Below are 14,560 nucleotides of genomic sequence, written 5' to 3' on the forward strand. Positions count from 1 at the left end.
AAAGGAAATACGATGATGACACATGGAAAGGGGGTGCGTAAACTCCTCGCGGATTCCAAAACTATGGTGGCGTGTCAGAATAAAAGTGAGTGCAAGATGGAACACCAATGAGCTAAAGGTTGAAAGAAAAACAAGGAAAAAGAAAATTTTAATATCCAATATTTTGCCTACCCACGCACCCCCTTTATAGCCCCGTTATAAAGGTGGTGCGGGGGTAGCAACATCAACAAGCTAAAAGAAAATCAAAACACTTAGTGTTTAAAAAATTTAATTAGAAAGAAAATGTTAATCAACATTTTTTTCCTAGCTGTGCACCCCTTAAAAGCGGTGAATGAGCTGGCACACCCTCTATTAGAGTAAGTCGCACCATCTTCAATCGGTACCAAAAATGTTTTTTTCTGTTTGAAATTCGAGAACATTTTCAGATTCATGTTCAACCCACGCACCCCCTTCAAAACTAGACAGAGTTGACACACAGCTATTCCCAGCAACCTCAATCAGGTAAAAATAGATTTCCCTAAAAATCCCTTTTTTTTTTTTTTTTGTCAAAAATGTCATCCTGTTGAGAAAATGTTCAAAACGCTGACAAAGCTGGTGCACCACCCCTTATCTGCCTAAAAAAATATAAAATCGATCCATCCATCCATTTTCTACCACTTATCCGAGGTCGGGTCGCGTTGTCAACAAAGTAGGTTTAGCAGGGACGCCCAGCCTTCCCTCTCCCCAGCCACTTCATCCAGCTCTTCTGAGGGGATCCCGAGACGTTCCCAGACCGGCCGAGAGATGTAGTCTCTTCGGCGTGTCCCGGGTCATCCCCGGAGTCTCCTCCCGGTGGGACGTGCCCGGAACACCTCACCGGGGAAGCGTCCAGGAGCCATCCGAATCAGATGCCCCAACCACCTCATCTGGCTCCTCTCGATGTGAAGGAGCAGCGGCTCTACTCTGAGCTCCTCATCCTATCTCTAAGGTAGAGCCCGGACATCCTGCGGAGGAAACTCATTTCGGCCGCTCGGATCCGGGTTCTCGTTCTTTCGGTCACGACCCGCACCTCGTGAACATAGGTGCGGGTAGGAACAGGAACGTAGATCGACCGGTAAATCGAGAGCTTCGCGTTTCGGCTTAGCTCCTTCTTTACCGCAACGAATGGATGCAAAGTCCGCATCACTGCAGACTCGAAGGCGAGCGCCTCGTGGCCGGGCCTGCACCCATGGGGCCCGGCCGGGCACAGCCCGAAAAGGTAACGTGGGTCCCCCTTCCCATGAGCTCGCCACCCGCGGGAGGGGCCCATAGGGGTCGGGTGCAGTGTGAGCTGGGCGGTGGCCGAAGGCAAAATAAAATCAAAGCAGAGAAAATTTAACAGGCGATGGAATGTTCATATATTTAAAAGATAATAATAATAATCTTATCCCCCACACTACTTCAACACCCTTGTCCTACAGTGTCCTACATAAGCCTGAAAATGTGTGTGAGAGAGAAACTATTTTGCTGTATAAAAAGTGTTTTATGAAATGAATAGCCTGACCGCTTTTCTGCTCCTATTTGTTTTAAAATAAGCCACGCGTTACCCAACCACGTTCCCTTTTTTTTTTTTTTTTAGTTCCGCCTATAAATAATCAGTCAGCCAGTCTAATGTTCATCTTCCTTCTCCGACAGAGCTGCAGCACTATGACTGAGGCCCACTCACTGTTTACACCTACTGGACCACTTGTTCCTCCAACTCAAAACAATGGCCTGCATTATAGGAACACCCGCACTTTTGCAAAATAGGTTGAAAACCGATCAATTCTGCAGTATTTTCTCCTGCAAAGACAACTCAATGACAGAAAACTTCAATAAACTGGATGTACACACTTCATTTTAACTCTAGCCCTTATTACAACGCCCACCACTTATTGAAGGCGCACCACTTTGCAAAAATTAGTTGAACTAAAAATTAGCAACTGCAACAACAAATTAAGCTGTAACAAACTGAGTGCATGCACCTAATTTCAACTCTCACTTGTATTACCCGAACACCCTCAAATCGAAGGTGCGCCACTTTGTATTTTTTATTTATTTATTTTTTAAATCAACATATGCTGAATGATTCAAAACTGCAACAATAAAATAAGCCTTAACAAACTGAGTCTCCACACCTAAAATCAACTCTCGGCCATTTAACACCCACACAATGAAAGGGCGCACCACTTTTTTCAATAAAACCAATGACAAAAAGCCTCGTTCGTGGTTATTTCCACTGTAATTAATCACTAACCTATCAGCATGTCCCCCACCTCCAAACAACCCACACGCTTGCAGCGACACATCCTCTGCCAAACTTTCAAGTCACCTGGCGCACCCTCGAATCGCCCCGAATCGCCGTCGCTCAGCCTACCGTCCTCGTAGAAGACGTCCTCCGCCTCCTCGCGCATTATCATCACCTCCTCTCGGTCATCCTCCGTCGTGGCCATCACTTCTTCTTCTTCTTCTTCCTCTTGTGCGGTACGTCAACGCCAGCGGACGAGGCAAAGTGAGCGCGTGTCGACTGCCATGCAGCGAGCGACCCTTCGCTAAGTTTCACCAATAGGGTGGAGGATTTTGTAACATCCTGTGCAAAGCTGAAGTGAGAATGTGTGTGTGTGTGCCGCCTAGAGAGCACTTGTATGAGTAAGTGCGTGTGTGCGCGTGTGTGTGTGTGTGAGTCAGTGTAAGTGGAGAGGATACTGATGATTAGCAGGAATAATTAGCCGCTGTGTTTTGAGACAAGCACAGATGCTGTCAAAGTGTGTGTGTGTGTGTGTGTGTGTGTGTGTGCACGCGTCATTCCTTCACGGTTGACACGGATTTTTTTCTTCTGCCCTTCACTCAGCCCAAATGGAAGGGCCTCAGCGCTGCGGTTATTTATATCTCATGTGGTCTCCATGGCGCCCAACTCTAAATACACCACGCAGAATACATACAGCAAATGGTGCCTTTGCAAAGATGATAATATGCATTTTTGGGGGTTAGCTAATTAATTTTAGATATAGGTTGATATAAGTTATTGATCTTAGTTTGTAGATTGTTTTTTTTTTTTGTCCAAAGGAATTTGGGGGATTAATAATTTTGAGACAAAAGCATTTTATATGTATTGTTTTTGCTAAATATGTATTTTATTGTATTAAAAATGTCTATTATATTAATAATTAATTTTAAAAAGGCTTTTCTTTGTGGTTTCCCAATATTTTCCTGTATATATATATATATATATATATATATATATATGGGAACCAATGTGGGGAAAATAAGGTTCCGTAGGGGGTGAATAAAAATACAAAGCATCCAACTCTGTCCAGTCTTAACATTACAAATCCACTCTTGTGCCCCATTTCTTTTTAACCTTTAGCTTCTTCTATCTTCCATCTTGGTGTGGATTCCTGACTCACTTCCTTTTCGACAAACTGGAAATAGAAAGTAGGCCTAGTGGAGATTCATTAGCACTTTTCTTTAAGACTTCCTCTCGGGGGAAACCGACGGACAAACTCATTTTCGCCCCGGCCGTTCCTCGCAGAACGTGCGCGCCTCCTCACATACTAGTGGACAAAAACAGCTTCCAGCTTAAATATAAACTTGTTTCCAACAAAATGTCATTTTTAACTCCATTGATTAAACATCATTAAAAAAAAATGAGTGAGAGAGGGGGTGCACCATCTTGAGCAATGAGAGAAACTTTGCCGGCACAAAAGGGAAATTGCAACAAAAGCCACGAAATTCTTTGATGTTAAGCCAAATCCATTTACGATGTGACAACGCTGTACGAATTCCTGTTGCTCGAGAGGAAGCAGAGGCAGAGAAAGGGGCGGCTGCATGTTAATCAGGGGCTGCATTGTTGTCACCAGCAGGGGAAACGCACCCCATTTACCAACAGCGCCGCCAATACGGGAAAGGCAAACGTATGCTGGAGGGACGCAAACAAGCACAAATTGTGCATAGAAAACACAATCAGGTGCCATTTTTTTCCCTTTTTCCATATTCATTTTGCCGTAATATTTTTGGGGAAGGGTTTAACTCATTTGTAAGCTGTTGTATTGTTTATGGTTAAAAAAATAATAATTTTTACTGCCATAAGTTTGTATTAGTTGATATATTTGAAGATTTGTTGGGGGCTGATACAGATATTTTTTTTCAACAGATAGATGCTTTTTTTTCCTTTAATCTTTTTGGGCTGTCAAACCAATTTTTTTAAATTTAGTTTTTTTTTTTTTTAATATGGTAGCCAAACAAATTTTCTTTTTTTTTTTTTTTTTTTTTTTTTGCATAAAACTAATTTGTAAGTTTAATTATTGTTTTTCATTGCCAAATCATTTTTGTTTATGCTGTACGTTTTGGGGCGTTTGCATATTTGGGGAGGCTTTTTTGGTTGGTGCGTTCTTCTTTTGCTGGCTAAACATTTTTCTTTTTTGGTTGTCAAACAAATGTTTAGATTTTTTTTAAACGGCCACCAAATGATTTCATAAACTTTTGTACTGTTTATGGTTGCCAAGTTTTATTTTTTAATTACCATACGTTTTTGGGGGCTGACATATTTTGGGATTTTCTTCTATTAATTTGTTACAAATTATTATTAGTAGTTGTAGTAGTACTTTTCTAGTCATATTTTGGTATTTTCTTTTAACATAACAGATTTATAAATATATATATATATATATATATATATATATAAATAAAAGTTTCCTTTAGCAACATACAAAAGCTAGACATTTCTTTGGTAATTTCCTGTCCAGTCCGGCCAATTTAGCGCTCGTTCTCGCGACGAGCCAATGGGATGATTGCTAAGGTTGCCTGGTTACCGTAGCAACAACAATGAGGGCATTGCGTGCTTAAGCACATTTGTCACGCTACTTCGTTGCGCATCCACCATGCACGTGTGTGTATTTGTGTGGATGAAGGACCACCATCCTGTTAAATGGATATAAAAAGTCGACACACCCGTTCGCCAGGTTTTTGTGATGTAATAAAAATAAGACCAAAATAAATCATTTCAAAAGTTTTGATGTTAATTATAACCTGTACAGCTCAATTAGGGGGGGAAATGTCGAGAGGGGGAATAAAAATAAACTGAGATAATGTGGCGGCATAAGTGCAGACCCTCGTATAACTCAGGCTGTGGTTGCGTTCAGAATGAAACAATCACATTCAAACATGTTAAACGGGAGTCAGCACACACCTGCCACCATTGGAAGTGCCTCGGATTAACCCCAACTAAAGTTCCGGTGTTCTTGTAGTAGTTGTAGTACATCACAAGCATGAAATTATCAATAACAGAAATAAGATACATACTGTAGTAGTAGCCATATCGTTTCATCCAAATATGGTTTAACATCTTGGCTCGAGGCTCCATTATGAAAAAGGACGCCGACAACTCCTTCTCCACTGACACAAATTTTTCATCGAGCACTCTTTTTCCCAGTCGCTATTGTCTTTTTTTCGGCCTCCACAATTGTCTTTTTGTCTCTGAAGCAGAGGGCACAGCGGGCATGAGACAATGGCGACTGGCACCATACACGAGGATGACCGTTTGAGTGATTGCTAAATGCTCATCTCTCAGCATGCACTCAAGAAATGTGGCTGCACAACAGCAGCGACATTGCTTGCATCGTCATCTTCGTGCACAAGGTTGAAAATGGCGTACCACCTGGCTGTCTAAGACCCTTGTTTTTTTCCCCCTCATTTAGTTCTGTGCTAACCCAAAGGACACACTGTTACATAAAATTCACATTTGGATTGCTGAAATGTTTTTATATTTCTTTTGGAAACAAATGTTTTTTTTTGTTTTTCTTTTTATAAACGTGACAAACTAATTTGTTTTGTTTTTCTGACAAAATGTTGTTTTTTGTCTATTGTCTCGCAGAAGTGGTGTCAAACTAATGTCTTTTTACTGCCAAAGGTAATTTATTTAGTTTTAAATTAATTGTGAAACAAGTGTTTATTTAAAAACAATCTACCAAATTTATGTATTTTAATATTTGGCATGCAGCTATTTTTTCACATAATTTTGGGGTGGCAAAGAATTTTATTTGATCTATTACAGTACCATGGAAACACATCTTACCAACCCACTCTGTTGATTGTTGCGTGCTTACTTAATAACTTGGTGGCAGTGGCAGTTAAAAGTGAGCTTAATTTCCCCAGAAAACAAATGGTGTGTGGATAAAATGTAGGTCTTTTATGGATGGAGTAACATCCTGCGACGGCGGGGAGCACAGATGCGAGGTCCGGGCAGATGGCGAGAATGCACGCACACACATACTACTGTATTATACTGTATGTAGAAGTAGGCAAATCTTTGGATGTTATGATGCGTGACGATGAAGTGTCACTCTGATGGTCGTGCTCATCGGTGCAGAAAGCCACACAAGTCGGCATTTGCACGCTCGGACGCACTCGCTCGCTCTGGCCCTTCACTTCCCGTTTTGTGTTACGCACTCGTACTGCTTGTACACGATTCGCATTGGCCAACCTTCCTCCCGTGTCCGCCGAGGGATTTCGTAAAAGTCCACTTCCCCTTTCTGCAGGTGATGGGATGCGTTTGGGTGGCGTGGGACAGGAAGTTGTTTGTTTCCTGGCCTCACCCTGCTGCCAGCAATGATTACATCATCACTAACTGCTCGTTTAATGACCCTCACTCACTAAATGGTTTTAGGCATTCTGTTCTGCATTGTTATTAGACCCTAACCATACCTGACTTCTAACCCCCTAATCTTAACCCAACCCCGACTCTTACCCTCTCTAAAGCCCAAACCCCACCTCCTAACCCTTAATTTCAAACAGAGGTGCTAACCTCACCCCTAACTCAATAAATTAAAGCACAGACCCCAAGTCCTAACCCCTAATCCTGAACCCAAGATGCTAAACCTGTCTTCCAACACTTGACTCTAAACCGAAAACCCTCACCCGAAATTTCAACCCCCAAACCTTAACTACTTATCCAAACCCCAGCGCCCTTAACGTCAACTTCTAACCTTAAACACCTTAACCTTTGCTTGTCCAAAATCATTTTTTACACTACATTTGTACATCAAAAATGTAAATGTTCACATGCGGCATAATTATGTACATAATAGATGGTCCCAATTCACGTAAGAATGCATTTTATACTAAATTAGGTGGGATTTGTGTCTGCTAAGACACTGCGAGCTTTTCGTTGACACGATTGTGACAGTCCTGTCTGGTTAAATCTGCACTTGTCATCGACGGAAGCCAGCGTGAACTTTAGCCAGCATCTTTCATTTCATTCACACTGGATGACACACTCCCTCACTCACAAAGACCCCGTAAAGAAACTTCCAGACCACCGCTGCGAACACACAAAGACCAAAACTGGTAATGGTGACGTGGGAACAAGCTTCAGTCGCTAAAACAGCTGAGTCAGCCGTTGCCAGGTTGAAAATTCTCAATGCTAGCATGCCAACGTTAGTTGCCGATGGTGTCACTAGCTTTCGTTTTTTGTTTTTTTGCCTACTGGTGCTCTTAACAACACGAGGATGACTTTAATGGCTGTGCTGCAGAGAGATAAGGGGGGGGGGGGGGAGTAACCGCTTGCGGGAGAAGGAGCTAATCTGTTTAGCCGCTGGGCTGATTCAATTGCATTCATTTTAGCATGACAAGTTTCCAGACTTGACGATAAACAGATGTTTTTTTTAACCAATTAGCAAGTGATATTGAGGATATTTTATTGTGCTTTTGTCCGGTGATGACAACTGCCTGCTCTGATAGATTCTAAAAGGGGCCTTATTACTGAAAATTTACTTTTTAATGTCTCGTATACAGATAGTAGTGCCTCCGGAGTGTCTGCTCACCCATCAAGCGTGGAATTAAACAACCACATCAACCTTCAAGCTGACTACGCCGTCTGAAACACGATTGAAACAACCACATCCCACTCAGGTGCTACGTCCCTGCTATCACGTCAAAGCCAAAAAAGTAAGCAGCGATGCGATGACTGTTGTTGGACGTACAGATTAGCTACGGCTAACAGAATTATCTTCTGCTAAGCCGTATTTACCAGATGGCTCCCTTAAGGTGTCAACTCATTTTTTGGTACAAGAAAAATGAAAAGAAATTGGCTCACTGAAAGTTTGCTCTCAGCATTAAACAAGGAATTTCTCACAGAATTAGCATACATTTTCAGAAGGTAAAATACCTCCTGTTCGACAACAAAACCTCTCCAAATTGTCCCCCCCAGCAGCATGCATTCTCCCAGCCAAGCGCTGGAGTGGGAAGACGTCGCGTGCTAATCAAGGTTCTTATCGCCACACTGGGAGGCAGAGTTGACTGAAAAGCTCAAAAACAAAACAAAGATAATCTGCTGTTTCAGTCATATTTATAACAATACCAATAGTAATATAATATGGTAATCGTAAAAGGAACATCGATAAAGACAACATTGTACACGTGTGGGAGGAGCTGGCGCCTGTCATAGGTTATCATCAAGTTCAGAAGGACCCCTGCTGGTCAGTAGTAGAATTACTAGGATCCAATCTGGGAATACATTTTTTTTTTTTTTTTTTTTAAAGTTCAATTCAGGGTTAGAATCTGGACCACCCCCACAATAGGTGGAATCTGTGAAGAAGTGACCACATTTTAAAAAATGATTTAAACATATTTTAAAGCTGTATGAACCTCCCCAGACCCTTCTTAATCACACCCACACTCATAATAACATCGACCATACTCTTATAAACACTTTCTATACTCTTAAACACCTTTTACATTTTTAAACATACAGTAATGCACAGTAGTACTGGACACTATGTACGCGTCATTCCTTGTCATATGTTTTAATTTTTTATCTTTTTTTTGGAGCTAACTTGACAGTGGTTGTCAAATAATGCTGCATCAGATCATCAGTACCAAACCCCATCGAGAGCAAACACCCCAAAAAAAAAAACTTACCGTTGAACCCTCGCGGGTGGCCGCGAGGCCTCCGGGGATGATTCCGGAACCAGTTGAGATGTCCGGGCAGCTCCATCGGCGCCCGACTCCCCCCAACAAAAAAAAGTCACCTGCCAAAAATGGCCACGCTGCTACTTCCTGCGTCCATCCCTTGTGGGGTAAAAGCATCAGGGGGTGCGATTAAAACGGGGTTCCCGTCAACTTGGGCGTCACGGTGGCTTCCTGCAGAGAGACATCACACAGTGCCACCTTCATATTTTATTCATGCGCGTGTCAGTGCAACCCAACTCCTGTGAGTGCTACTTGCCTGCTCGGGGAAGAGAACCAATCAGAAGGCGGTTTGCGGCGGGCTGTAATGTGATGCCCCCCGCATTGGGGACCTTAAGGGGGGGGGGGGGTTACTGTATACTGTTGGTATATGTATGGAACAATGAAAGGATTCCACTCATGGGGAAATACAGTAAAATATATAATGTAACCTAAACAAGAAAAGTACAATATTTGAGGAAATCTCTCTCCATAAAACAAACAAAAATACCCCCAAAAACTAGTTTATCTGTTTTGTGCAATGTTTTAAAAAGTACAAACAATAAATAAATAAATAAAAAAACATTTGAAGTCAACCAGACAATAAACAAATGTTTTTAAAATCTATTTTATAAGATACTGACTAAACAAAAATATAATTAAAATGTTTAAAAACACCCTGTAGAATTCAACAAAAAAATGAAGAGGAAAAGTACACGAACTATTTTAGAAAATACGGACTAAACTGTTAAGAAATAATGAAAGTTCAATATTTGAGGAACACTGTCGCTATGACTAAACAAAGAAAAGAAAATACTGTATTTTACTTTTGTGAGATGCTTTCAATTGTACAAAAAAGGGAAAAAAAGCAATAAGACCTATTTTATCAAATGGCTTTCTGATTAAACAGACAATATTGAACAAATAAATGAATGCGGTACCTACTGTCCTATTTTAGGAAACCGATGAAAATGCATGTTTTTTATCTATTCAATAAATTCCGCAAAAAGTAAAGAGGAACGGTACATTGTTTTTTTATAAGACTGACTAAACTGTAAAAAACAACAACTTGAAAAACAAGTGCAACACTTTTTAAAGTGTTTTAAAAAGGGTTATTCATTTTACATGAAACAGTCTCCACAATTTAAATAAAAACAAAGTCAACTGTTATTTTATGAATTACTGCTCAACCATTTCCAAAAAAATGGTCCAATAACAAAAAATTTGTTGAAACACAAATTAAATGCTCACAAATGAAATATTTTAGCAAGCAAATTTGCAAAGAAATTGCAAATTACTCAAAAATTATAAAATAATTCTAAACCTGATTGTACTTATGTCCTAAAACTAAAATATACATAAGCACACAGATGTCTCCACTGAAAAAAAGTCCACTTTATTCATATTTATATATTAAAAACAAAACAAACAGGCAAACGGTTTGTTCTTAATAAATAAATGACAACGTTTGGCACACACACACACAACCCCGACTATACAAACTCGTTTGGCTTTGACACAAAAATAGAACATTACACCGTAACAGCAAAACTTACTTTGATTGGAATTTCAATTTATATACTGTATAGATTTCTATATAAATGTTACGTAAAGAAGATAGATATTAACGCTAACAGCTACATTATATTTTGTGTGTTTCCACTGCCAAGTGGCACTTGAACGACGTTTAACGACAAATACCTGGACAGCAAATGCTAACGAGGCTTGGAAAGCGGTGGAAAATTTCCAGTAAATTACCGGTACATTTTCATGGGATTATTGTACTGCAATTCGGAAAATTTCCAGGGGAATTAACTGGGAATTTGTTTTGTCATTATGCTCAAACATATTTCCCCAACTATATCCAGGTTCCCTATTAAGAGCCAACCTTCAATTTGGTAAATACCTAATTTACTCCCATAAATTTCCGTGAATTCCCATGGAAAGTTGCGAACTTCGAAATAAGCGACATTTCCTGGAATTTTGCCGGGCCTAATTATAACATTTACGATACGAAAATGTGCTATGACAAACATTACGATGAGCACAAACGTTGGCAGAAAACTTGCGCAGAAGGCACACCAAATAATTAATGAGGGCGCCGAAACTACGCTAAAATCCAATGTGTTGTGTTAAAGTTCCCCTGATGGCACACTGGGCATGTGCAATGTGAACGAATAACCCCCCAAAAAAAAAACTTCCAAGCAGGAGGAAGACTCCCAAGGCACCATGAAATGACAGCAAATAGAAACGCCAGCAAGTCTGATCCTGAGGTTTGGTACGGATGAGGACGACGGTCATGCTGAAAACAGTGAGAAAAAAAACTAAGACTACAAGAAAAATGTCAGTTGTCACATTATGAGGGAAACAAGGGATTTTTTTTGAATGAACAAAACTGGTTAAAAGTCGCTGATTGTAAGCTAAAGATTCAGAACGAGAAGTTTTTTTTTTTTTAAAGATACTTTTTTGGGGGGGAGAAAAATGTAAATCGCACAAGACAAGTCGCATTGTTGAGTCCATTTTGGTTGTGACAAAAAAACTTTTTTTCTCAAAAAATATGAGGCAAAAAGTTGTAATATTACAAAAATAAAGTCGTATAAAGAATATTTGTATGAGAATTAATTAGTAATTTTTCAGAGAGATTTGTTGCAAGAAATTTTCATATTACGAGAATAAAGCTGTATTTTTGCAGTCATCGTACAAAAGATGTTTTTTTTAAGATCAAAGTTGCAATGTTACGAGAGAAAGTCGTAGTATTATGAGGGATTTTCTTTTTTCGAGAATAGACTTTTGCAAGAAAACAATCGTACAAGAATGAAGTCATTTTTAAAGAGCAAAGTTGCATTGTTGCGAGAAAAAAAGTCGCAATATTCAGCTGAAAAAAAAGTTTGACTTTTTGATATAAGTAATCGTACCAGAAGAAAAAAAGTCATAAAAGAAAAAAAGGGGCGGGGTTTTAGAATCCATTTGTATTTTTGCCAGAAAAGGCTAATTATGATATCAGATTCTTTGAGAAATATAAAGATGGAAAATTTGGAAAATGAAAGAGACAGTCGTATTTCTGCTAGAACAAAACTGGTGTGACAATGGCAAGACATTACATTATTTGACTTGACAAATTGCTGCCTTATTGCTGGAACTTGCCGACAAATTGTTTTCCACTCGTAATTTGATTCTTGACATTGTTCTTCTCAGCGTGACTCCTCCGTAGTTTTGCACCTATTTGGACCCTCGTGAAGAAAGTACCCAGCAGCGTTAATTCCATCACAAACCATTCTAACGGTACATATAAGCCTTCAATTAAAACTCAATTCAAGCATGTGATCAAGTCAATACAATCAAAAAAAAGAAACCTAATGTAAGGCTTTCAGCTCCCACTGGGTGGCACCAGAAACCAAACTTGATCCCAGTGGTACAGACTACAGCCAATCCCAGCTAGCCCTCCTGTGAAAAAACATCCACAAAATATTCTTGAACGAGAACATGTAAAATGTGCAACTTGATGTTTTTCAGCTATTTGTCCTAAAATGGTGGCTGGGTAGCGGTGTGTAGGCGTGAGAGCCAACGTGCGGTCAAGTGTAGAGTGTGCTCGTACCGCTTTCTTTTTTTTCCCCCCCTCCTCAAAAAATAAACAAAAAAAGGGATCGTCTTGAGCAGTGGCTTGTCGTCCCTTCAGTCTTTCAATCAATCTTGTCGAGGTCGATGTTGTCCAGGTCGATGTCGGCTGACGCCACGCAGCAATAGCACAATTTCTGGGTGTAAGTCGACAGCGTGTCTGCAGGGAAAAAACGAAAAACAACGTACAAAAACAGAGAAGAAAATCCTTCCTTTCCTGGGTTCGGTTTCAAAAGGTTGAGGCGGAAAAAGGCCAAATGTATGAGTCTCTCACAGATGATTCTGTTGAGGAAAGCGGGCCTGGAGCTGCGCGGCAGGTGGTGGCACAGGAAGTAAACGGGCACGCCGGACAGCGCCACGCCGATGCCCACTAGCGAGTTGTTGGTGTCGCTGTAGAGGGGCACCACCACCAGGAAGAGGCTGCACAGGCTGTACACGATGGGGAAGAACAAGGAGAGCTGCAGAAGAAGAAGAAGTTAGTCATTCCAAAAAAAAAAAAAAAAAAAAAACAGGTAGACGGAACACCTGCCTTGATGGGTCGGTGCAAGTTGGGGGCCTTGAAGCGAAGGTAGATGAGGCTGACAATGGACAGGCCAATGAAGAGCCAGTAGTTGAAGCTGAAGTAGTTGATCAGGCGGAACACGTCGGGCACGGACAGATACACCAGAGACATGGCGCCCTGACGCAAAAAGACAAAAAGCACACGCTCAGCTGATCAAAAACATGATCAAATGCAACAAAAATCATAAACCCGCTTGATTCAAAGGTTATGTGCATGGGTCGTGCTGTTTCACTCCAGTCCTGTAGGTGGAAGTAAAGTAAAATTAGTTTTTTTAACCACAAGCCCCCAATGAGCTACGCAAGCAACACTTCCATGTTTGGCGTATGGCGGCGTGCTAACTTCCGGTAGCCAGGCAAACACTCTGCGACAACATGGGAAACGTGTTCAAACTCAAAACAAAGTTGACGCTGAACAGAACTTCCTCTTAATTGTGTGAATGGTATTCACACTATGCTAGGATATCATCAGTTTGTTTAATAAATAAATAAATAAAGACTTTTCCTTGTAACATTCCGACTTTCTCATATCTTTACGACTTTTTGTTGGAATTTTATACTTTGAAGATTACAATATTTTTCCTCCCCAAAAAAGTATTAGTTTTTTATCTTAATATTACAAATGTATTCTCACATAATTCCGACTTTTTTCCCTCAGAACCTTCTGACTTTTTCCATCTAAGTTAAAGTTGTTTTCTTGAAATCCAGATCACAATCGTTCCTTGACCCTTGCACTCTCGCCACAAGTTTCATTGGAATTGTTGTTTGCGATATTCTTGCAAGGTAAACAATCAACAAACGGTAACGGGAACAGAACTTGACGCCTCACGCGTTCTGTGCGAGTAATAAAATGTGACACTAACGTTAAAAAGCAGCGCAGGAATAGGAGTGTAGCGCTTGACGTGGATCATTGACAAGACGTTGGGGAGGTGGCCTTCTCGGGAACCCACGAAAAACAACCTGAGGGAAAACAAATAAGGCGAGATCATTTTAAATGTACATGTATGACGGCAAATGTATCATATGTGATACTTGCGGTTTTGAGGCCTTTACTTCACCAGTGATACTTTTTTTTTTTTTTTTAAGTTTAAAAGTTTGACTGAAACAACACTAGGAGGCCGCGACACTAGTGAGGATAAGCAGTAAAGAAAATGGATGGATGGATAGACAACACGAGGAACAGTTACTGGGTTCATGTTGACTGGGAGAAATGCAAAATGCATCTTTGCATGGGCAAGGAAAAACTTTTAAAAACTGAAACTTTCCCGTTCCAGTTTGACTGGTGGATTACTCAATGTTGTAGTTATGAATTGTGTTTACATTAAGCTAAATTACTGTTTATGATTGTTTCAAATACACAACATGCAATTCTGTGTTGTATGTTTAGTTAAGGCTCCAGTGTATGTTAGCTTTTGTTTGTGTATTATTACGAACGGGTTTGTTTGGA

At 40.4% G+C, this 14,560-nt stretch overlaps 2 protein-coding genes across 2 annotated transcripts in view; both read right to left on the bottom strand.

Moving 5' to 3' along the window:
* The window catches only part of ripor2 (RHO family interacting cell polarization regulator 2), a 37,220-nt gene extending 34,516 nt beyond the window's left edge, over positions 1 to 2,704 (bottom strand). Inside the window, 1 exon segment of the mRNA XM_061664912.1 lies at positions 2,375 to 2,704. Coding sequence (XP_061520896.1) covers positions 2,375 to 2,450 — 76 coding nt within the window. The 5' untranslated portion in view covers positions 2,451 to 2,704.
* Positions 2,705 to 10,320: 7,616 nt separating this feature from the next.
* Positions 10,321 to 14,560, bottom strand: part of si:dkeyp-120h9.1 (Y+L amino acid transporter 2-like) — a 13,493-nt gene continuing 9,253 nt past the window's right edge. Inside the window, 4 exon segments of the mRNA XM_061664319.1 lie at positions 10,321 to 12,715; positions 12,830 to 13,013; positions 13,085 to 13,234; positions 13,977 to 14,073. Coding sequence (XP_061520303.1) covers positions 12,621 to 12,715; positions 12,830 to 13,013; positions 13,085 to 13,234; positions 13,977 to 14,073 — 526 coding nt within the window. The 3' untranslated portion in view covers positions 10,321 to 12,620.

The sequence above is a fragment of the Phycodurus eques genome, chromosome 20 (genome assembly GCF_024500275.1).
Source record: "Phycodurus eques isolate BA_2022a chromosome 20, UOR_Pequ_1.1, whole genome shotgun sequence".
Taxonomy (NCBI): domain Eukaryota; kingdom Metazoa; phylum Chordata; class Actinopteri; order Syngnathiformes; family Syngnathidae; genus Phycodurus; species Phycodurus eques.